Source organism: Cavia porcellus, unplaced genomic scaffold, assembly GCF_034190915.1.
Source record: "Cavia porcellus strain 051 isolate PalLab524CR breed Dunkin Hartley unplaced genomic scaffold, mCavPor4.1 scaffold_20, whole genome shotgun sequence".
NCBI classification, from domain to species: Eukaryota; Metazoa; Chordata; class Mammalia; order Rodentia; family Caviidae; genus Cavia; species Cavia porcellus.
Window position 1 is genome coordinate 3,939,260 of NW_026947503.1, and position 22,065 is coordinate 3,961,324.

At 44.3% G+C, this 22,065-nt stretch overlaps 1 protein-coding gene across 4 annotated transcripts in view; it reads left to right on the forward strand.

Annotated features, from left to right (window-relative positions):
* Positions 1–22,065, forward strand: part of Mbp (myelin basic protein) — a 119,329-nt gene that overhangs the window by 13,207 nt on the left and 84,057 nt on the right. For 2 of the 4 annotated variants that reach the window (XM_063231414.1, XM_063231413.1), the window contains one exon: positions 10,806–10,881. In XM_063231414.1, coding sequence (XP_063087484.1) covers positions 10,831–10,881 — 51 coding nt within the window. In that variant the 5' untranslated portion in view covers positions 10,806–10,830. Of the gene's footprint in view, positions 1–10,805; positions 10,882–22,065 lie in introns of those variants that run through there. The other 2 variants (XM_063231416.1, XM_063231417.1) reach the window with 1 other exon arrangement.

Here is a 22,065-nt window from a genome sequence, read left to right on the forward strand (position 1 = left end):
AGCAGGTTGCCATTGGGGTTTATAGATAAAGAACAACAGCCAAATTCCCACAGCAGGATGGGAGGGGAGGACCAGAAGGCACTGGCCAGGGCATTTCTGTTCCTCAAGTCATAGGAGCCTGTTCCCTGAGCCCTGAGCCTCAGCCTTGGGCAGGCCATACCCGTGACAGAGCACCCCCAGGGCTTTGCTGAAACACACTATGAACATTCTGTCTGAGTAACAGCAGGATGGGATGTTCATTCCTATTGAGGAAGTCAGAAGTCAGACGCACATGAGTGCATTGTCACCAGAACCAGGACATGCCTGGGTGTGCCGGAGTGAGTCACACAGGCTATTCTGAGGTGACATGCTGCTATGGTTTGTCAGATCTCACACACTAAGGACTGCTTCCTTGGGACCCTGCTGTATTTACACTAAGAACTTTTATCTTTCATAATAGCTGCAAAAGCTGAGCACTATACCTAATCATAGTCCTGTGGGTATATCTTTCTTTATGCATCCATATACCCTGTCAATACATAAAGAGATTGGAAGTTAATTGCCCCTGAGCAACATGAATTGCTGTTTGATTGGTTCATCCTTTAAGAAAATCATTGCTGAGTCCAGCGGGTGATGTTAGAGCAAGCTGGAAACTCCAGAAGTAGAAATTTGCTGCTTTATTCTGATAATGGTTTATCTACAAGATCAGCCAATGCTCTCAGTGAAAATTCAAGAGAACAAAGTCAGATTTCCAATAAACTCTACTTTTCTGCAATTCTGTAATTTTCTTTTTAAATGATTTCTGATAACCTCAGGGCAATGCTGTGTGGTATAAATCTACTTAAGCCTGAAGAAAAAATAGGAAGACACCACGCAGTTTAAGGATGATGGTATCTGGGGCTGTGGAGCAGAAACACCGTCACAGAACATCTGGAAGCCGGTGCTTGCATACACTGGTCCAGAGTGACTCTGTGGAGGTTTTCTGTCCCAAGTCCCATGGGTGAGAAGGCAGGGTCCCTCCGCATTGCTCAGCAGTGAGCAGCAGCCTGGGCTATCTTGTGAGAGAGATGGGGTCAGAAGGAAGAGAGAGAGAAGCGCCATCAGTGAGATGGGAAGAGGGCATGGGGAAGCATGAGGATCCTAGGGCAGCCGCCTTTCTATGCTGAGACTAAGTGTGGCTTCCAGAGTTCCTGCTCCTGCTCCTGCTCTTGTGTGTGAAATCACCCTTTTGCCTTGCAAGAGGGTATTTTTCTGTTTGTTTCTACTTTGGTGGTGTTAGCAGCTGTTGGCCAAGTTCTGAACCTGTGATGTTACAAGAACATTTCTGACCTAAGCAGTAGTAATTGTCTGCAGAAAGCAGACTTAGGCGTGTGGGTATGGCTGGGAGATTAAGCGGAAGAGGACTAGAGAAAGGGAGGGGAAGCGAAAGACAGAAGGATGCTAAAGGAATTGAAGAACCTCTGGTTGGTTCTTGTTTTTCCCTTTCAGATCTTCTACTTTACGTGAGTTTGTGGTTCTGCTGTTTGTTCTTTGGTTCTCTGTTAAAAGTCAGAGGAGCAGAGTATGTATTGCCTGCCTTCAAGGTCCATGTCGTGGGTGGGGTTTTATCTTCAGGAGGACAGGCACTAACATTCTTGCTGAAACACATCCACCCATCCAGCGCAGGTGTCACCTCTGATCTCAGAAGCTATCTGCCAGGCCAGAGTGTCAAGTTGCAGGACTGGGGATCTGCCCTGGCCTCTGGAGGGGAGGCAGAGGCCCAGAAAAAGGAAGTCAACCTCCCCGATGCTAGACCAGGGGACTCTGTCCTGGGGATCTTGCTGTAGCTTCCAGTTTTCTGTGAGGCTCATCCTGGCTTATTCTGTCTTATACTCAGTGCCCTACAAAAGGATACAGTAGCCTTCTGAAACTTTCTTCCTTCCCTACCACTCTAGACAGGTTTTCACATAACACAGGTCTCTGCAACCTAAATTCCATGCAGTGATCTCCCACATCCAGTTCAGGGCTCAAAAAAAAGAAGCCTTTCTGACATGTGCAAGTCCATGATGATTTGCCCATAATAACGTTCTATAATGTATCTTCTGTCACCTCTCAAATACAGAAGCATTCTCCTAAGCACTCAGTGGTTCCTTAGTCAATGCTGAGTGATTAATCCAAAGACACATCTGTCCATCCAGGGTGCGTGTGTATATTGAGCATTTCCTCCATCCCAGACCACACCAGGCTCCAACAGCAAGTGCCCAGAGCCACTGTGGTCCAGGAAAGCAGTCTAGGAACAGAAACAGTGGCCACAAGGGCAGGCCAGTCAGCTTGCTGCTAAAGTCTAGGAGAGAATGGTAATAATCACTAATGGTTAATAGTGAAGCACATGGAATATTGAAAATACTGCTTTAAAAATTTTAAAAAGTAGAGAAAGCAGATAAAGGTTCTATTCAGGTGAAACATTTAAATTCTGTTAGTGTATGTTCACATTAATATTCCTGCTTCTTGGGAGTCACTGTAATTAGAGTGTCCTGGATAGATTTTAAAAGTCAATCATAATATGTTTTATAATGGATCATACTGTATCTGATTAGGTGTACATGTTATTATTTCCAAACCCATAAATCATATCTTTAATTTATTTTGTGCCTGGCGCATTGGCTGTAGAACAAATATTTCCTAAACCCTTAATGAATAGCTAGTTGCTAGTACATATTCACATGCAGCTGCAAGGAATGCTAGGAAATGTCACCACTTTGACAGTTTTAAAAGTTTGTTATTATCTCTGTCAGAGATGAGGATCCTTTTTCTGTAAAGAACTAAGTTGTAAGTATTTTAGGCCACAAAATACAGCAACTATCCAGCCTTATCTTGGCTGTACAAAATAAGCTGTAGAAAACAAAGAGAATATTGCAGTCTTGTTCCAAAGAAATTGTAGGAAAATTTGTGAATATTTGGTGCATGGATCAATTTGTTGACCCCTTGATCTAGATAAAGAAAATATGTTGGTATTTTGGCTCAAATAAAAATAAAGTGGCATGACAGAGGAGGCCTAGTGAAATGTTAGCAAAAATTTTGAGCCAGTGCACGATTCCAGACTCCAGTTTGGTTCACTTTTTGGTTAGATATTTTCCTGACACACAATGGCAGTAACACAAAACCTCTCTTAAGTAATTTCTATAGTTTGAGCCTAATTCAATTTTACAAAGATTATACAAAGCTTATGAATTAAACTATAATCTCATTATCAGCTTGGGTGGCTTATTGTTTATTTGTTTGTTTGTTTTGTAGTACTGAAGATTAAAGCCAGGGCCTTGTGCATGCCAGGCAAGAGCTCTACCACTGAACCAGGTCCCCAACCCTCAGCTCATTAAATATGTACTGTACATGGGACATCTGGTGAGGAGGAGTTTCCATGGTAATCAAGTCCTCAAAACTGAGGTACCATAGTACTCTTGTGTGAACATACAGCCCATATAAATATACTGATCATGCTTTCAGAAACTGATGACTGTCATTGCCCATATTATTTCTGAGACTCAGTTGCAAAGTTTTTAGGAATGCTGGTGCTGTCCTGCTTAGACATGTGAAAACATGATTCTGGTGTTCTTTGGTTGGTTGGTTGGTTGGTTGGTTCATCCTGTGGGCCCAGGAACCACAGGGCATACGTATGGCCTTGTCGCACGCCCTCATGAAGCTGGCAGTCCCCTGGAGATGCCCACTTCAACAGTTGCACACATGTTGCAGGATGACAAATACATTAACGGCAGGAGTGGATGCCAGCAGAGTATTTAACTGAAGGCTCTCATCAAGATTAAGTTGTTAGAAAAGGTTGCCATGGAAAAGGAAGTTCTAATTTGAAGCAACACATCTTAAAAAATGTATAGCCTTAGGAACAGATACAGATGTATGTTTTCTTTTTTTACTAACCCATAAAAGGAGAACAAACAGAGCAAAAATCACAAGTGGAGTACTCATTCATTTCGCAGAGAAAGGGTATAAAATTTACCCTCATGTCTGACCAAACTAATTCTGAATCCTGTTTGCTTGGCATTATCTTCACACCCCGTTTTTAGCAGACATTTCGGTGAGAAAGTTCCTTCTTCTTCCTATTTCTCACCACTTCCTTCCTGCAAGTCCAAAAACACTAACAAATGTTATCATGGCCCCCAAGGTCTTCAGACTTTTCAGACCTTGTGCACAGAGCCAGGCCCTGGAATGAGTGTTTCTGGAAGCTCCCCAGCAAGTACTGCTTATCTGGGGATCTGCCTCTAGCCCTCACGCCCTCTATCCATGAGCCAGCCTTCATCTTGCTGTGCCACAGGACATGGTGGTTCTGTTTCTGTGGTTTATTGCTTGAGTCACTTCTCTGGTTCTCTGTCCTTTTCAACCCATCTCCTCCCATACTTGTACTGTTACCATTCACTTCTACAAATGCATATAAATGCTGGTGAACTACAGGACAGAAAAATAATTACCCTGAAGTACTATACCATAAATAATTGCACGAGAGGCTAATGAAAAAGATAAACTATTCTCTGGCTTCCTATTGATTATAGAGCAGTGCATTTGCTAAAGATTCGTTATTACTACAAGAGAACTTGTGCAATCCAAATATATATGAAAGATTGGCCCCTTAGACTCTGCAAAGTCTCTTGTCTCCTCCATTTATGAAACTTGTCATTCTTTAAAGACAGAAAGAGATGATATCAGGGGCCTGCTGTAATCATCCCTATTTCCTTATTTAATCCTCTCTACAATACCACAGATATTCTATTTTTACAGGCAAAAAATCAGGAGCTGACAGAAATAATTACTGACAAGCATTGAATTAAAAGCAGTAGCTAGCTGGGCTTGGTGGTAAACTCCAGTGATCGCAATACTCCATATAGCTGCAGCAGAAGCATCACAAATTCAAGCCCAGCCTGGGCAACTTAGTGACTTAGCGAGACCCTGTCTTAAAATAAAAAATGATGTGTTCAATCCCCTGTTAAAAAAATAATAAACTGCTGTTATTTCACAATATTGGGCAACAGATGAAGAAAGCCCTGTAATTGTCATTATAAAACTTGTGTGTCTATGTATCTATGTGCATGTTTATAAAGAACAGGCTCTTGCTACTCATATTTTCTCAAGGCTACTTGTTTATTGGAATTAGTAATTTAATTATTAATAAGTTAGGAATTCATGCTGTGTTAAACCTTCCAGGGTACTTGTTTTCCACATGGGGTCCATTCATAATGAAATTACCATTAAGCTAACCGTATTTTACTGGCGTATATTTCTAAAGGCACATTCACAGCTACAGCCTCATACTCCTCTTTCTCAACTATAAGCTATAAACTAGAGCTGCCTGGAATATTCTTACACTTGCATAACTAAAGATTTATAGAAATGTTAGAGATAAATCATTACAAAAATAATCCTGTTATCTCCATAGATACATTTATTTTAAGATTTTTGTTTTTTGAGCCTGGACTCAAAAAAAATGGTGTAATCAGCATTAGAATATGCAAACAAATCCAAAAGAACTCAAAGTCTGTAAAAATAATACAACTGGCATGGGTGTCCAGAAACACGTACAATACTACATCTGTATTCAACAGCTTATGTGGCATAGATATACTGTACAGACTTTTATGAATAAGCCCAAACATGCAATGCAGTGTGGACAGCACATGATTAATTTTGTGCCAACATAAATGTGATCTTACAATAATGTTGCTGATGTTCACTGTTTACATTTTGGCAGCTTTTCAGAGGGGAGTTAGATGGTGTGGGGGACCTCATCTGCATCCAGCTGTCCAGGGCTCCAGGTAGAGTAGGTCTTCTCTCTCATTTGTTTCAACAAGGGGTCTCATAATAATCCCTTCTAACTCAGTTATTTTACAACTAGCCACTTCAGGGGCCCCTGCAACTTAGGGATTAGCTTCTCTTACATCACCTGTGGGCTTTCTCCCCCTGCTCCTCTGCCCACCATGGTACTGAGTGTGGTCTGGAACTCGCACATGTTCACCGACTTCCTGTGCTTCTGTTATCTGTGGTGAGTAGGGCCTTTTGTTCTGGGCTCACAGCTTCTCACAGCAGCTTCCCTGCCTGTGACCTCCTTTGCACAGAAGCACACGCACTGAGAAGCCATGTTATGTCTCAGAAAGGAATTGGTGCTAGAGAGCTGGCTGGTGTCTCTGCAGCCACTGCTACCTCCGCAATAATGCTAGGCAAAAAAGAGGATAAAGCAGGGTACAACCAATAGCTCGGGACACCCCAGCCCTCACCACTACTGCAGCAGCACCTTCAGCTCACCCTGGCCTTGACCCGCAACGCTGACTCTAGCCCTGGCCCCAGGAATCCCGGGGCAAGAAAGGAGCTTTTGCTGCTTCCCTGTCATGAAAAACAAAGGCTCAACAGAGTGTAATCTTTCCAAAGTCACCCAGGTGGAAACCAGAGTGAGACCCACGTCCCATCCAGTCTGCTTGCACTTTGGAAAGTCTACACTTTGTATAAAATGCAACCCATTAAAATACTCAGGAGCCAGGTCTCTCCTCCTATTCCTCCCTGTAGTTTAGATTCGCCATTTGCCTGGAAGATAGGCTAATGAATTTTATCTATGCTGATTCCTGTAAAGCTGCACCAGGGTAACATTTAGGAGACTAGCTTCTGTGGGAGCATGTTATTAATAACGGAAGCCAAACAGCTAAGATTGGATTGTTTCCCAGTCAATCAAGGTTATGAACTTCTTCCTGTGATTAATTTCACCCCCCTAGCTGACAAAAATTGTTGGTAATCATGTAGACATTGCCAAAACCTCCAACATTCCCATTGGCTATAATCCAGTCAGCTTAGAAGCCTCAATTCCAGTCTAGAAGTCTGTAGCAGTCCCTATGTAATCCAGATGTCCATCCCTTCTGCTCTTACTCTTTTCTGTTTTTTTGAAAAAACTTTGTTATTCAAGAGAGGCTGGACAGCCTGTCTTCCCTACAGCACTCTGCATGTGTGTCATATTTTGCTCTTACTCTCAATTTGATTAATTATAAAAGTAAAATAAAATAAGGATGACCTCAGTCGTGTAGCTCCTCTGGCCTGTGGACAGCTCTTCTGCGCAGCCTGTGGAAGCCAGCTGCAAGGGCCATCTGTCTTGAGCCTTCTCTCATTTGACCATCTCTAAATGGCAGGGGTGAGTGAGAATGGTTAACACAGTGGACAGCCCATCATTCTTGACTACAGCCAGGAAAATATGTGGCTCTTAAATGTCGTTGTCCTGGCCATGGTCTCTGCCAGTGCTGAAACATTGTCCATGATGAGGACCTTAAGTTCGGGACACCATGATGCATCAGGTGGCCATGTATGTTCCTAGTCTTCTTTTTCCTGACACTGTTTATGTTTGCATTTCAGGCCAGTCAAATCTAAGTAGGTTTGCCAGAGTACTCCATCAAATATAAGTAGGTTGATGTAAATATTTGACCTGAACTTTTGTATTTTAATTCTGTATCCAGTAGCCTAGAGTTTTGAAATATGAAAATCAGTCATCTCAGCCAGACATGGTGGTGCATGCCTGCTGACACGGCATTCAGGAGGCTAAGACAGGAGGATCATGAGTTCAAGGCCAACCTGGGTTTCCTGGTGAGTTCAAAGCAAACCTGGACCGCACCAGTGAGACCCTGTCTCAAAAAACAGAAAGCAAAAACAAAGAAAGGAAGTAAATTATCTCAGGTGTAAGGTAATAAAGTTTTGATTGAAACTCAACAAAGATCTGGAGAGAACATGTGGCAAGCAGGAATAGGACCTGGATCTAAGGACCTGGATCAGCACCTTGCCTTACATATCAGTTGTACTTCAAGAGCTCTTCATCCAAAACAGCTCTCCTTTGTGACCACTTTCAGATTATTTACATGTCACATGTTGTTCCGGTCTGACAAACCCTTGGCGATTTGGTTTCTGAAGAAGGGAATGTCACATTTGGATCTGACGGATACCAGCATGGGGAGATGGCTTGAGCAGGACAGTAGAAGGCAGGACACAGGCAGAGAGATGGGCTGGTGTCAGAGGCTGGGAAGGTGCCTGGGAGTGGTACACACCTGGAGAGAGGTCCAGCAGCATGCCTGAGACGCACCAGCATCCCCAACACCCAAGCTGCCAACTGTAATTAAGGGGAGTCACTCCTTTTACCTGTGATTGTTTTGAATAGCCAGTTCTCACCTCCTAAACAGAATGCTGGACCCTCACACATCCGCTGTGGTGTTATTCTATATATTAATACATAGTACAAGTTCTCAATATTTGGTTAAAACTGCCCTGCCTAGAATTAAAAAGAAGTCAAACAGAACATACCTCTTTGTGTTTAGACCACTAGAGGCCCAGAACTATTTTCTCTGTTTCTCTTTCTCTCTCTTTCTCATTCTTGGCATGTAAGGTACCACATGTGCCCCAAACCTCCATTTCCCAGTGAAAAGTATAGAGACTTTTGTTTGTGTATCTGTTTTGTTTTGATTTCTGGATGATCCAATTTAAGTAAATCAAGAAGGGAGATGGTAGAATTCAGTAGATACTCATTATTTGCAAATGTTTGGCTTCACATTTTAAAAATCACGCATGCACTTTTTGTTTCAATGCTGTGTACTGTGGTTTGTATATAGATGTCCCACCCAAAGCCTCAGCAGTGCTGAAACTTGGCAATCCTAGAAATACACTAAATGCCTTTTGCATAAAAGAATGTAGATGAATCTTTGGGGGACAGGGAGAAATGTTACGTTGTGTAGATGTCCCCCCAAACCTCATGCAGTCATCAGTGGGGCTTTTTCAGAGGTAGCTGGCCCTAGAGTGTGTGACTTGGAATTAATTCATGGGGCAGTGGATCGGGGATACTAGGCTTACGGGTGTAAGTGCTGCCACCTTGGATAGGCTGGATGAGGTATAAGGATAAAAAGAGCTGTGGCCATCCCTGGTTGCTTTGCTGCTTTCTCCCAGCGGTGCACCTTTGCTTCTCTGTGATGCCACCCTGCCCTGGAATCGGCTGATTATAGACTGAAACCTCTACAGAGTGAGAGCTGAATAAACCTTTCTTCAAGCTTTGAGCGTCACGTCTTTTGTCTCAGCAATGAGAAAAGTAACTAAGACCTATGAAACATGACCTTATTTCCCAGGTCCTTTAAAGTTGGCTTTGTCCTTATCATCGCCACAACTCGTAGCTTTCGTTTGCCGGAGCACTGCGGGCACCCTCTGCTGCCGTGACTGAAGTTGCTTGAAGAAGATCACGATAATATCTTGTGGCTTGGGGTTGTCCTCAGAGGTGTTGCTGTCACATGGCCCTTGCCATGCACAGCGCTTCTTCCAGGTCCTCCCTCCTGCAGCTGCCTGGGGGTGGTGTCCCCTCCTGCACACCACCATGGTCCCTGCCCCCAGGCCTGACTCCCGCCCTGCAGCTGTGGACAAAGGGCAAAAGTACAATTTAAAGATCTGACTTGGCTTTATTTTGCATAAAGTAGAGTAAGTGTGTGGTGAGCTAAGGAGAAGTTGGTTTGGTAGAGAGAAAAGGGCTGAAAAGAACAGAAACAAAAAGCAAGCAGACTAGTCCTCTGAAAGTCACTTGCCTTAGAGAGAGTGGGATTATGAGATAAACAGAAAAACACTGATGGGGAATATCGGGTTGCTCTGTGATAGTCTTTTGTAAGGAAAAGGCCGAGTGAGCTTCTCTGTCAGGCCAGGTGAAACTGAGCTGTGTGGGAATCAGGGCTGTCACCTCGTCCTGGTCTGTCTGGGGCTTCAGATGTGCTCCACTGGGGTGCTTAGCTCGCTCAGACTGCGCCCCACAGTGGCTTGCTCTGCATCGGACTCCACCCTTCCTCCCGACCCTCCCTTCACCCCTGGGGAACAGCTGGCTCATTATGGAGAAGAGAGTCCTAAAGCTGTCTTTCATGGGTCACCAAACGGTTCATAGGACAGGGAACATGGAAAAGTCAGGACTTGGGCAGTTATCTTGTCTGAAGAGTAACTTGTGGTGATTAAAACATGTCATATTCAGACTACTTAATATTCTGGAAATTCCCTCTTCCCTGTTTTAGAAGAAGACTTACTTTGGTACCTTTCTTGGGCTCAGTGTTGTTTTTAAAAAGATACATTGGCATTATTCTCTAAGATTTAGGTTACCTGACACAGGCTGAGGCACCAGGGGCCCTCTGTTGAGGAATTCCCTGTCCTTGGCACAGGTCCACAGAGGATAGATACACGATTTGTTTGGAATGAGTACGTTAAATTCTCTAGTTCTCTGTTTTGTGGAAAAAAACAAGGGTGCTTTTGTTGCAGAGATTTGAATTATAAAAATGAGCATATGTTTTTTATCCTACTTTATCTTCCCAGCAAATTCTGTAGATTCTTTGGGTATTTGTCTGATATGCGGTTGAGGTCTGATTGTTTTTGCTGTCCTCTGATCACGCAGATTCTTTCACACAGTCAGTGTGAACGTCTCCTCGTAACCTTTTATGTTTAGAAAAGCGTCTAGTACTGTTCTGTGTCTTCTTGAGTTACTGAGGCGAGGCGAGAAGTGGCTCTCTGAATGTTTATGCTCTTGTGCAAAGGACCTGCTGGAGTTGTTGAATGGCTCGACATTTTTATAGATGAAGATGTGCTGAATATGTTCCTTTCTGTACAGAATTTGAGCATCAGTGCTACATCATTTTGAGGCTCTTTAAATGGGGCTGACAGTGGTGTCTGTTCTCTTCAGGGTTTAGGGCTTTGGTTTTACCTTCTCACAAAATGGCAGTATCAGTTTCACAGATGGTCTATTTAAGAGCAGTGTGGGACACTGAGAGTCCTGGTTCTCAGGCTGACACCTTGCCTTTTCCTTCCAGCTGCTGAGGAGCCCGTCGGTCCAGGATGGGAAACCACGTGGGAAAGCGAGAGCTCAGTGCCCAGAAGGGCAGTAAGGTAAGGCCTGAGCTACGCTGCTGGTCTGAGCTGCGCCTGTGCTCTTGGTTATTAAACACAAGGCCCCTTGATCTGACGTAAGGAAAGGGACGCTTAGCTAACTCAGCTCCTCAGTGATGTTGGGAGGAGGCCGTGTCTTTGTTCTTATTCTTATTAGTTTGTCCAGGACAGTTGTGTGAGTAGACAGATCCTGACCTCAAAAGGAAAAACAAGGATGGAAGGAAGGAGAGAAATAAGGGAGAGAAAAGAAAAAAATGGAAAAGAGAGTCAAGGACACCCAGTCCCTGTCCACGTGACATGTGATTTGTCAGGGAAGTTCTCACATAGAAGAGAGATTATAATATTTCTTTGCTGTCCAGCAAAAAGACTTCTTCTTTTTAACTTTTCCTATTTCTAGTTGTACCATATTTCCAGGTTTCACCTTAGCAGCCATGAATAACAATGTAGACCAATTCATGAGCAGTGGGCCTGACCACGTTTCCTCTTAACAACCTGATTGCTCACATTAACTTCCAGGCCTTGCCCTCCTTCCCTCCACCCCGAAGCCAAGATCTGGCTTTCTTGCGGTGTGCAGACCAAAGTCCTAAAACATGGGCCGCAGAGTGCATCCTGTGTCCCCGTGTGACCCGTATGTGCGAGACAACTGAGCTGATTGCTCACCTCTGCACTGAATGATCCGAGTTCAGACCCCTGGTGCTCAGGCCCTCCTTGTCCATCAAACCTTGCAGCTGCTCTCCAGTCCCTTGCTTCCGGGGCCCTGCTCAGCCTGACCTCCTGTCTCAGTCTCCCAGAGCGCCGTCCAGCCTGGGAGACTCATGCAGGTGCCAACCCAGGCTTCTCCGTCTGCTCTGCGTTCTGTGCTTATATGGCCTGGGCTCTGCTCCAGAACTACTGGACCATGCCTTTATACCTTAGGACTTTGGGGTAACCTTAGCATAGAGACTGACACCAGCCCCACCACAGGCTAATGGTGGCGAGCCTTTCCAGTGCTATCTGTTCCCCGTGTCCCTCCCTGCCACCTGATAGACCATTTGGAAAGTACAGACAAACAAGCAGGAATAATGCAACTCATCTGGATCCTTCCAGCTTAGTCAGAGTCAACCTGATACTTGTCTTGTACGCGATCTGCATTTCCCACATGATGCTCTCGGCAGCTTCCTCCCTCTCAGTTTCCTCCTGAGTCACTTAGGCACACAGTGCTCACATGTACCTTACTTAGAAGGTCCCCAGTGCCTCACGCTGTCTGTTACGCTGTCCGCCACTCGATACGGTGCAGGTTATTAGGAAACAGACCTGGAAGAGCATACAAACCTCTGAATCCACCTTAACTGGTAGGGACAAGAGGAACTTCAGTTCTTGGGCCCTGCCCTTGAATTTAACATAAAACCACACAAGCTGCAGCTCAAAACAAAAGGCAGTGCGTTGCGATATTAAGGATGGACCCACACCCCTCACCGACCTCTGCAGAAGTGTTTCTGAAATATCTGCTGAATTCGAAATGAGCTGAACTGTAATCTCCACACCCCGTCACCATGGGCTACAGTACTGTTGTGCTTAGTGATCTCTTTTTATTATGTTATGTTATTGTTAATGAATTTATTTGATGAACTTTATATCAGTGAGTCCTTCTATAATCTGTATTTGGACTCAATTTCTGTTAACAGTCAAATGAGTTTCCATAATTTGCTATCAGATCGTCCATGTAAAATCAGTGAGTCATTGCATCATATAATTCCGTTAAAGTGGTGAACAGTATTAACTAGTTCCTTACCTAATGGTTTAAAATATGTAAATGAAAAGTAAAAGCTGAATGGGGGTGTGTAGTTATTTTAATGCACGCTTAATTGTTTTACTGATCATTTCCTCGTAATTAACAATGACACTCAGCCCTGTGTGTTTGTGGTCAGTGAGGAACGTGGCTTGGACACAGTCTTGGGATGGGAGGATCTGGTTCCACCAAAAGTGAAAGTGGGAGGACAGCTCGGGTCTGGCACCAGGCTGTTCACAGCTCGTGGTGTTTTAGGGCTGGGAGTGCCTGATTTGCAGCTCCTTTTCTGAAATCTCCTCTGTGGCTAACAGTCTCCTTCCTGCTGTTCAACACAGTAAACCAGAATATTCTTTGAGTTTGTTTAATTCTACCAAAGTAAGATTGTTGAGCAATTTATTCTTGTGTTTTTGTTTTGTGGACCTTAAATTTTAAAGTTCTGATGACTTAAAGGCAAATTGAAAAAACTGGGAACTTAAAAACCGTGGTTCTTATAGGTAGTGTTTACATGTAAGAGCTCTTTTTTTTTTTTTTTTTAATTTATGGAGAGCATTTGGCACCTTTCAAAGTGTGCAGTCTGTGATGTGGCTTGCCACACAATAGAAAAAAACAGCATGAGCTCCCACCCTGCTGTTTATCACTTGGTACATTTCTGTTTGTGACACAAGAAGGCTTTTTTGGCCACCTATGAGAAGGAGAGCGAGGAGACCTAGCTAGCATCAGAGTGCTGATCATCCATCTGAAAACAAGGAAGCCCTGCAGGGAGTGCTGGCCCCAGCTGGTCCACCCAGGGGGCCGCCTGGCCCGGGGGGCTCCTTCCTCCTCCCACCAGCACCCCTCTCCACTGCCTTCACAGACCTTCAGCCCTGTGGCCTGCTGTAAATTGCCCCATCTGCTGATCCACTGACTGGGCCCACTGGGCCGTAAAGGAAAGGTTCTCCTTTTTGGGTGTGTGTGACACTAGGGATTGAATATGTCTGAGTTACATCCCCCACTCTTTTTTTGTTTGTTGGTTTGTTTCTTTGATAGGGTCTTGCTAAGTTGCTAAATTTTCCAGGCTGACCTGAAACTTGTAATACTACCTCTGCCTTCCAGAGTGCTGGGATCACAGGCCACCACAGCCAGTTAGGATCTCTTCTCTTACTGCTGTGCCTCCAGTAACATCCTCAGTACATATTGGTTTACAAAGTATTTTAAAGAGTAAATAAATCAGACCCTGTTTACCAACTTCGTGGTTATAGGGGAACCTCGTGTTGTGGCTAGGCTTTGACTCTGTTGCTGGTGCAGAAGGAGATGAGGGATCCTGGTCTCTTCCTTCAGGAACTTGCAGTTTGCTTTGCAGGCTTTTTATTCAGCACCTTACCCATTTGAATGAAACCTTGTCACTGGCTTGTCTGATGCCGAGGGAGTCTTGTGAGGAAGGAAGAGGAAGGCCACCGGCTGAAAGAGTAACTTCGAGATGTGGCACTGTTGGCCACATCCTGTGGGTGGGGCCCCTGGCGCAGTGCTCAGAGGGCCGTGTTCCTGTGGTCCAGCTAAAAGGGGAGTCTCAACATTGCTCAGGGAGACAGGCTCCATCATCTGCAGAATGAAACTGCTCTAGAGCATGACTCATCCTGAAGACAGTGTGTTCTCAGGATCGTCCTCATCTCAGAAACAAAGAAATCAGTGTTTCACCTTTAGGTGTCTTTTCAGTCACAGTGGGATTTAGTTTCCAGACTGTCCTATTACACCAATTCGCTAGCTTTTTAGAGGCCTGTTTGTTTCTTACTTGGTTACCATTTTTACGATAGTAACTTGGCAGAACTGGGCAGACCTGTTTTCAGCTGCCCTGGAGAGTCCAGGGAACACACTCCCAAAGCTGCCTCAGTGGGGGCACCCCCATCCACAGAGGCTGCTAGACAACATGCAGTCCCATGAGCTAAAACTAGCCTCCCACCTGGGATAGTCTTGCACCTGCCTGAGAGTCCTAGACACTTAGGCAGAGTTTCCGGGCTGGTGAGATGTGTGGCCCACCTGCCAGCTTCTTGAGGAACACGTGGTCTTTGTCAGCAACAAAAACATTGCTCCTAGGGGAGCCTACATGCTCAAAGCAGGGTCTGTGAAATTAAGCAGCTCGTAGTTTCCCCTGTGCCTTTGCTCTTTGGAGTGTTCTGGGAACAGGTGGGCCACTGCAGATAAATGGCAAGGGCTGAAGGCCCGCGTGATACGGAGCTTGCCCTGGTGTTAATTTTGGTGCGTACCATAAGTCAGGCACTGTGTAAAAACGATCTAAGAGCTTGCAACAGTTAAATTCATGTTAGAATTTGCAGTGAGGAAATAACTTAGTCTGTTTGGTTTGTTTCCATTTAAACTGTTTTGGGGTTTGTTGGTTTTTTAATTTATGTTCTGCACCAAAGCCAAGGGCATGGCAGCTGGGAAGAGGAGGCAGGTGCTGTATACCTCTCCAGGGTAATCCAGCCCCTGGCTAATCCATTAAACTATTTAATTGTCATTAAAACTCAGCTGTCTTGATGAGACTCCAGATACTAAAATGACATTCTCAGAAATGAGACATTTAGTTTGCAAATATACACAGAGGCGTTGAAGCAACTCAGCTCTTCCCATCAACATGAAAATAGAATTTTTCACTTTGACAGAGAAAATATGTTCCTAGGAAACCACAACATCCCAGCTGGGAGATGGGGCTGGCTCTTCTTCAAGTCCATTCCTTCCGGTGCCGTAAAGCCTGGAGCATTTCACCACCACAGTGGAAGGTTGTCAGGCTGTTTAACAGTGTCCTAATCTCTGCTCCTTCCTCACTCTGCTCAGGAATGAGAAGCAAGTAGATTCTAGCCCACCTTACTCCACTGCTTCTCACCTCAGGGAAACTGAGTCCAGAGAAGATGGAATCCTGTTGAGTTTCTGACGGATGTATCTGCAGCCGCAAGGTGTGCTAGTGCTCAGGGAAAGTTTATTGGACAGCTGAGTCCTGACTGGCCAGGTCATCTGCGGAGGGTCGCAGCACGTGCCCTGCCCAACTATGGGAACGTAACAGGCTTATGACTCCTGAACCAGCTCTGAGGAGGAAAGGAATTTCTCCATCCCCATTGCCCCAGAGGACAGCGGAAATGGAGTCTGGCCCCTCAGCACTCCAGGCCCTGCGCTTGGCTTCTCCACCTAGCACTTACCCATCTGGTGGCAAAAGCTATATGGAAACACCTAGTAGAAGTTCAGAAAATTCCCAGATGGAGGCTGTAAATAGACTTTATTACACAGCGTTGGACTATCTTAGCACAGCCTCAAGCGCTCCAGGGCTGCGTCTGCAGTGGGTATCTCTGAACCTTTCCTAGCTCTTCTCCCTCCCACAAGCCAGCTCCAAAGGTTGCTGACCCACATGGCCAGGTACCATCATAGCAACAACCCCACTTCTCTGGTACCAGATTCTATCTTGGTTACTTTTCTCATTGCTCAAACACAATACCCAACACCCAAAGTTAAAAGGAGGAAAGGTTTATTTAACTTAACAGTTTGTAAAGGTTTCAGTCTAGAATCAGCTGGATCCCAGGCAGGGTGACATGGCAGAGGGCCATCACAGAAGGTAACTGGGACAAGCAGAGGTATCCAAACAGCAAGTAATAAGTGATGGTCCTCTTTCTGTCCTTACAGTCCATCAATCTACTCACCCTTAAAGAGGGTAGCTCTCACCCCCTTAACCCTCGCGTCACATCCTTGATCCCAGCATCGCACACCCCAGATCCATCGCCTCAGAAAAGCCCCACCTAGGACTGCATGAGGCTTTGGAGGACGTCTAGACATACGCCATAGTGTGTACATGCATCTCAATTCTTTTTCATCAGTTCTTTTTTCACCCTCTCCTGCTCCTCCTCTCTTCATCTCTTGATCCCCTTACCGTTTGAAAAAAAGATTTATCTTCCTACTTCCTGTTAACCTGTCTTTTATTTTGTTCTTGATTTATAATTTGGGTTTTTCATGTAAAAGAAAAACCATGCGTTATTTAAGCTCCATATCTAATTTATTTCACTTAACATGATCTCAAGATACATCCATTTTTACACACATGACTCAAGTTTATCCTTTTTTTTTTGGTACTGAGGATTGAACTCACAACTATGTGCTTGTGAGGCAGGCGCTTATGCTGCTCAGCTAAATCCCCAGCCCAACTTTATCCTTTTTTATGGTAGGGTAGTTTAAATAATTTAGAATAGTTTAAATAATAAACAGTCTTGTGTTGAGAATGGCAGACCTTTTAGGCGGCCAGGATTGGCTGGATACTGACCATAGTTGCTCTCTTCTCTCATAAACCTTCAATGAAATTTGGTATTAGCTCCATTTATTCAATTAAGAAAATGACATCTTTTCCAAAGTCATATAATTTAGTGCTAAAGTGGCATTGTGTTCAGAAAGTAAAATCCTACAATCACACATGAATGCCAGTGACTTGAAAGGGCCAGTTCTTGTGCGCTGTAAACTTCACAGCAAACTGGCACATGCGCTCCTGCACCACCTGGGTGCGTGTCACTTTGTTTCATATTCCTGCTAAGGAACGCCTGCCCTGGACTTCAGAAACACCCATTCAAAGCAGCATCGTTCCTCCCTAGGAATTGTGTGTGGGCCTCATGCATTCCCACAAGCCTGCCTTTGCCGGTTTGCTTAGTGTTTTATTCCTACAAAGAGGAATAAAGTAAACAGAAAATGGATCCTGCAGGAGGCCTTCCAAGAAGCTGTGACTTCTTGGGCCAGGATTTAGGTCAGCAGCATAAGCACCTGCCTGGCAAGCAGGAGGCCATGAGTTCAATCCCTGGTACTTTAAAAAAAAAAAAAAAAAAACTGGACTCTTTGCTATTGTTGTTTATGTCTTTTTCGTTTCATGTTTTTCTACGAATTTTTGTTTTGTCTTGTTTTGTTTTTCCTTCTAATTCAGAAAGAATATGTATACATGTAGAGACCCATACATGCATAGAACTTCTAAAAAGTTTATGAGAGTCGATAATACAATGCATGATGAAATAAACAGCTACTTGGAAGAAAAAGAGACACTAAGGTACCCCATTGCTGTTCCATAGCATCATGATGTGAAATCCATCAATACTATTATTTGTTCAGAATGATTTTAGTCTGTTTTGTTTTGTTTAATTTCAGCATACATGAAGGTATGCACAGCTATTTTGAAGAGAATGAGAGACATTATGGCAGCCATTGTTGACTTCCTTATTGTTTGGTCTTGAGGACCTAAAGGGCCTTCATCATTCTGTTCTGATCAGTTTTATACTATTTTGTTTTATATGAATTCATTGTATGTGAAGATACGGACAACTATTTAGAAGAAAACGAGACAATATGATAGTGAAGATCTCTGGTTGTCTTGCTTTGAAATCTGTGTCTCATACATTGTTATCTTATAATCTGTATTGTTATGTTTAATTTTACCCTCTTTAAAAATAAAATTATAAGAAGCTGTGACTAATCAGGAACCTGATTATAGTTTTGGAGAATTCAGAATGATCTTCACCTGACTTGAGACGGTGAAGGAAGAGGGGACTCTCACGGGACCAAGGCAAGTGTGTAGCGTGCAGCCTCCCCACTAGACTCATTTAAAAACTCCTGATTGCAGTGAGAGCATGCAGAGACCTGGGGTGCATCTCTGCACCTTGGAACAGATGTGGTTTCTGAGGACCTTTGTGTGCAAGGTGCAGAATTTCTTGCTGATGTCGGGGAGAAGTCTTCCAAAGGCTATGCTCCCTTTGCTCTAACTCCAGGCTGTGGAGTTAGAAATGCTCTTGCTTTTTGAGTGGGCTCAGAAGAATGTCTCTTGTGACAGCTTCACCCAGAAAGAATAGCCACAAAGTTGACTCTGGGTTTTAAGGCGGTGAGCACATGTTCTGTTTTACCTTTTAATCTGGGAACAGATACCGATATGAATTGAGGGTGGCGGCAGGTCTCATGGAGGAGAAAGTAATTATTAAATGCATCAGGGGTAATTACCAAGCAAGGCCAAGCCCTCAGCAGCCCTTCCTAAAAACAGTGCCAGGCAGGTTATAAAGCGGTGCCTCAGGCAGCAAAACCAGCAGTAGAGTTGGCACATCCCCCATACTTAGCTTATAAACAGGCCTGGGGACTGGCTCCTCAGCTCACTCCAGGGAGAACCTAGCTTCCCACGGTCTCTAGCTGGCCCCTCCACACTGTCAACTGGCTGTGCAGGAAAGCCCACCCCAGGCCCAGGGTCTCAGGGTCAGGCTGAGGTCCAGAGCCTCTGAGGGCAGGCCCAGCCCGGGTCCCAGAGGGGTGAGGCTCAAGGCTGACAGCATCCCAGGGGCACTCACATCCTTGAGACTGCCCCTGTTCTGTAAGCCCTGTTATATATGTTGATGTTCTTTTTTCCCCTTAGTTTGGGGGTTAGTTTACAAATTTAGTTTTTGTCAGAAACCGAGACCTAATTTGCAAGCAGCTGACTTCCGGCAGACATTCAGGACACAGAAGTTGTTAAATATAAGTGATATATTTAACTGTGGTTGTTAAACCTAAATGACATAAAAATAAAACAATTTTTAGTGTAACATTGTAGAAACAGCAAAGCCAGGCATGGTGGTACATGCATCTAATCCCAGCACTGGGAGGGTGAGGCCGAAGGATCTAAAGTTGGGCCATTTAGCAACTTAGTGAGACCATATCTCAGAATGAAAAACAAGGAACTGGGGACTGGCTCACTCTATCCGGCGTCCGCACAGTCCCCGGAGCTCTGGTTCCAGGGGAGAAGGGAGGTCAGAGATGGCTGCAGCTGAGTTGAATTTGCTTTTGAGTGATAACAGGCTATCAGCTGGGGACTAGCAGGAAATTTTTCATGAGTCATTGCTAACACAATGAAAGTGTGTGAGGCCAGTTACCCCTTTCCTGGAATAGAGAGAACACAGACCTTGTGGGAGTGGAAAGCAGGTTCCCTGCCCTTCAGGTGCTCCATGGGACAGGGCAGGCTGTCAGCTGTTTCCTGTGACGGGCAGGTCTCCACACTCACCGGGTTCACGCACTTGTGTAAGGCTTGTTCACTACCGCTTCGCACCCATGGCTTCCCACTCCCTTCCTAAGGGAGACACGTTTGCTGCAGATGCTGAACGTGGAGAACATATGACTTCGTAGGATGGTTTGAAAATTTTAAACTTGGGAGTTTCCATATTGGAATATACATGTGAAATGTTATCTCTTAAATGTAAATGTGTGTAATGTGTGCAAGGGTGGGAGGTGGTGTGTGTACTGTGTGTGCCTGTGGGTTGTATGTCTGTATTCGTGCATGTGTACAAGTGTGCACATGGAGCTCATGTATGTGTATTGTAAATGTCTGCACATACGTGTGTGGTATGATCACATGTATATACACACACATGCGGGTGGTGCACATATTGTGTGGGTGGTTACTGTATGTGCATATATATGTATGAGTGTGTCTGGATGTGCACCTGGGGAGGTGGAGCTCTAGTCCCCCAAACTCAAACTCAGCCTGACTCATCACTTGAGCATTTCTAACACAGCTCCTAGTTGCAATTTATTATATTTTTAAAATATAATTAGCAAATAGTTATAGAGAAAGTTTATTACGTTTCTACAGCCTTTGATACTTGCAAGAATCTTGCTGTGTAATGTTACCTAAATTAGGATCAAGCATAAGTCCTGTGTAACTCAATACATGTTAGTAAATAAGGCAGATTGATAACTGTATGGCTTGTAGTAATGATTTAGGAGTACCACATAGCTCATTCACAGATAGGTGTATTCAAATCATGCTATATCATAATTATCCTGAAGCACCTAACACAATACCAGATGTCTAGAAATTAAAATATAAAACACAATTTGAAATGCTGTTTCTGAATGTATTGGGAGGCGTTTACTTCTGGAAAACTTTTTTTTTTTCCCCCTTGAACTTGGGATCAGACCCAGGATCATACCTACCAAGCTAAGTTTCAGCTTTTTAAACATTTTTGTTTTGAGACCAAGTCCCATTAAGCTGCCCAGGCAAGATTCTAACTTGCAATCTCCCTGCCTCGGAGTAGAAGGGATTCCAGGCGTGTGCCACCACACTGCTGGAAATCCTTTTGAGGCCTGTCTTGTTGCCAGAGCCCTGAGCCTGCTCTTTGCCCTCTAGTCCACAGGGGCTCGATGCCAACCACACTGGCCTCAGCCTTTGTCCTGCTGTCCCAGACCTTCCCTGGCAGCACAGTGCGGTTGCCCTACCTGGCACTAGGGAATGAGGACACCTTCCGCCAGGCTCATCCCAGGGCAGGAAACACTAGGGAAAAATGAGAGAAATGAGTGCGAACAGGTCAGATAAGGCCTCCATCAGGATCTACCCATTTTCAGTCAGTGAGACCACCAGCCACAGGAGGAGCAGCGTGGCCCTGCCCACTGTCCTGTGGTTACTGTGGGTCAGTGTTGTTAGGGGAGCTTCCCAGACGATAAGCGACTTGCTCCCACTGTTTGTTTCCGGTGGCCACAGTTCTGGGTGTGCTTCGCATCCCCATTCAGGTTTCTTTGAATTTTTTTCTGTTGAATTAAAAAAGATTGTAGTGCTTGAGGATACCTTCGGGTTTATACTTTTCAAATCAAGTAAATCAAAAGAATTTGGAAGGTCAATTATTCTTCTCTGGGACACTTCTAGTGTGTTTTTAAATGACCTGTTGCAGAGTATTTCAGGATAAAATAAGACGTGATGTTTGGAAATTACTGCAGAAGTATATTCCTTTCGGTGAACTACTCTTAAAACATGTTTTCTTTTTAGATCACTGTTGGAATGTAAATAATCACTTTGTTCATGAATAGTACAGCTCATGTCTTATCTTGCCAAGCCCTTAATATTTAAAATAAAACTAATATTTTATGCTTTGTTGATGAGCGTGGAATAATGTTAAACTACAGACTGGAAGATGGCATGTGGTTTTCTTAATGCTTAAAATAAAAGTATTATTTAACTAATAACTTAGGGAAAGCCATTCGATACGAATTTTTTCTGCATAGTTCAGTTGCCACCTGATTTTTTAGAACCAGTTGTATATAAAGAAATTTTTCAAACTATTTCTACCATCTGTGTCCTACTGCTACATTCTGACTAGATTTTTGTTACCAGATACGAAAGGAGAAGTTGTGTGGCCTGAACAAAATTTGCCCTAAGTGTGGTTTTGCAGAGAATAACACGCTCAGACTGTCAGTGGAGAGGAATTGGCCTTCCTGGAGTTTGAGGCCTGGCATCTCTCCATGCCGTGTGTGTGAAACTCTCGATATGCACGCACTGCGTGATACAGCTGAATGACTCACTTCTGTACTGAATGCATACTGACAAGTGCCAGCCTGATGCCTTTCTCCCGTCAGAGAAGGAGAGCAAGTTGGTTCGATGCTCTGTTTCATCTGTGTGGTCACAGGAAGAGTAGATC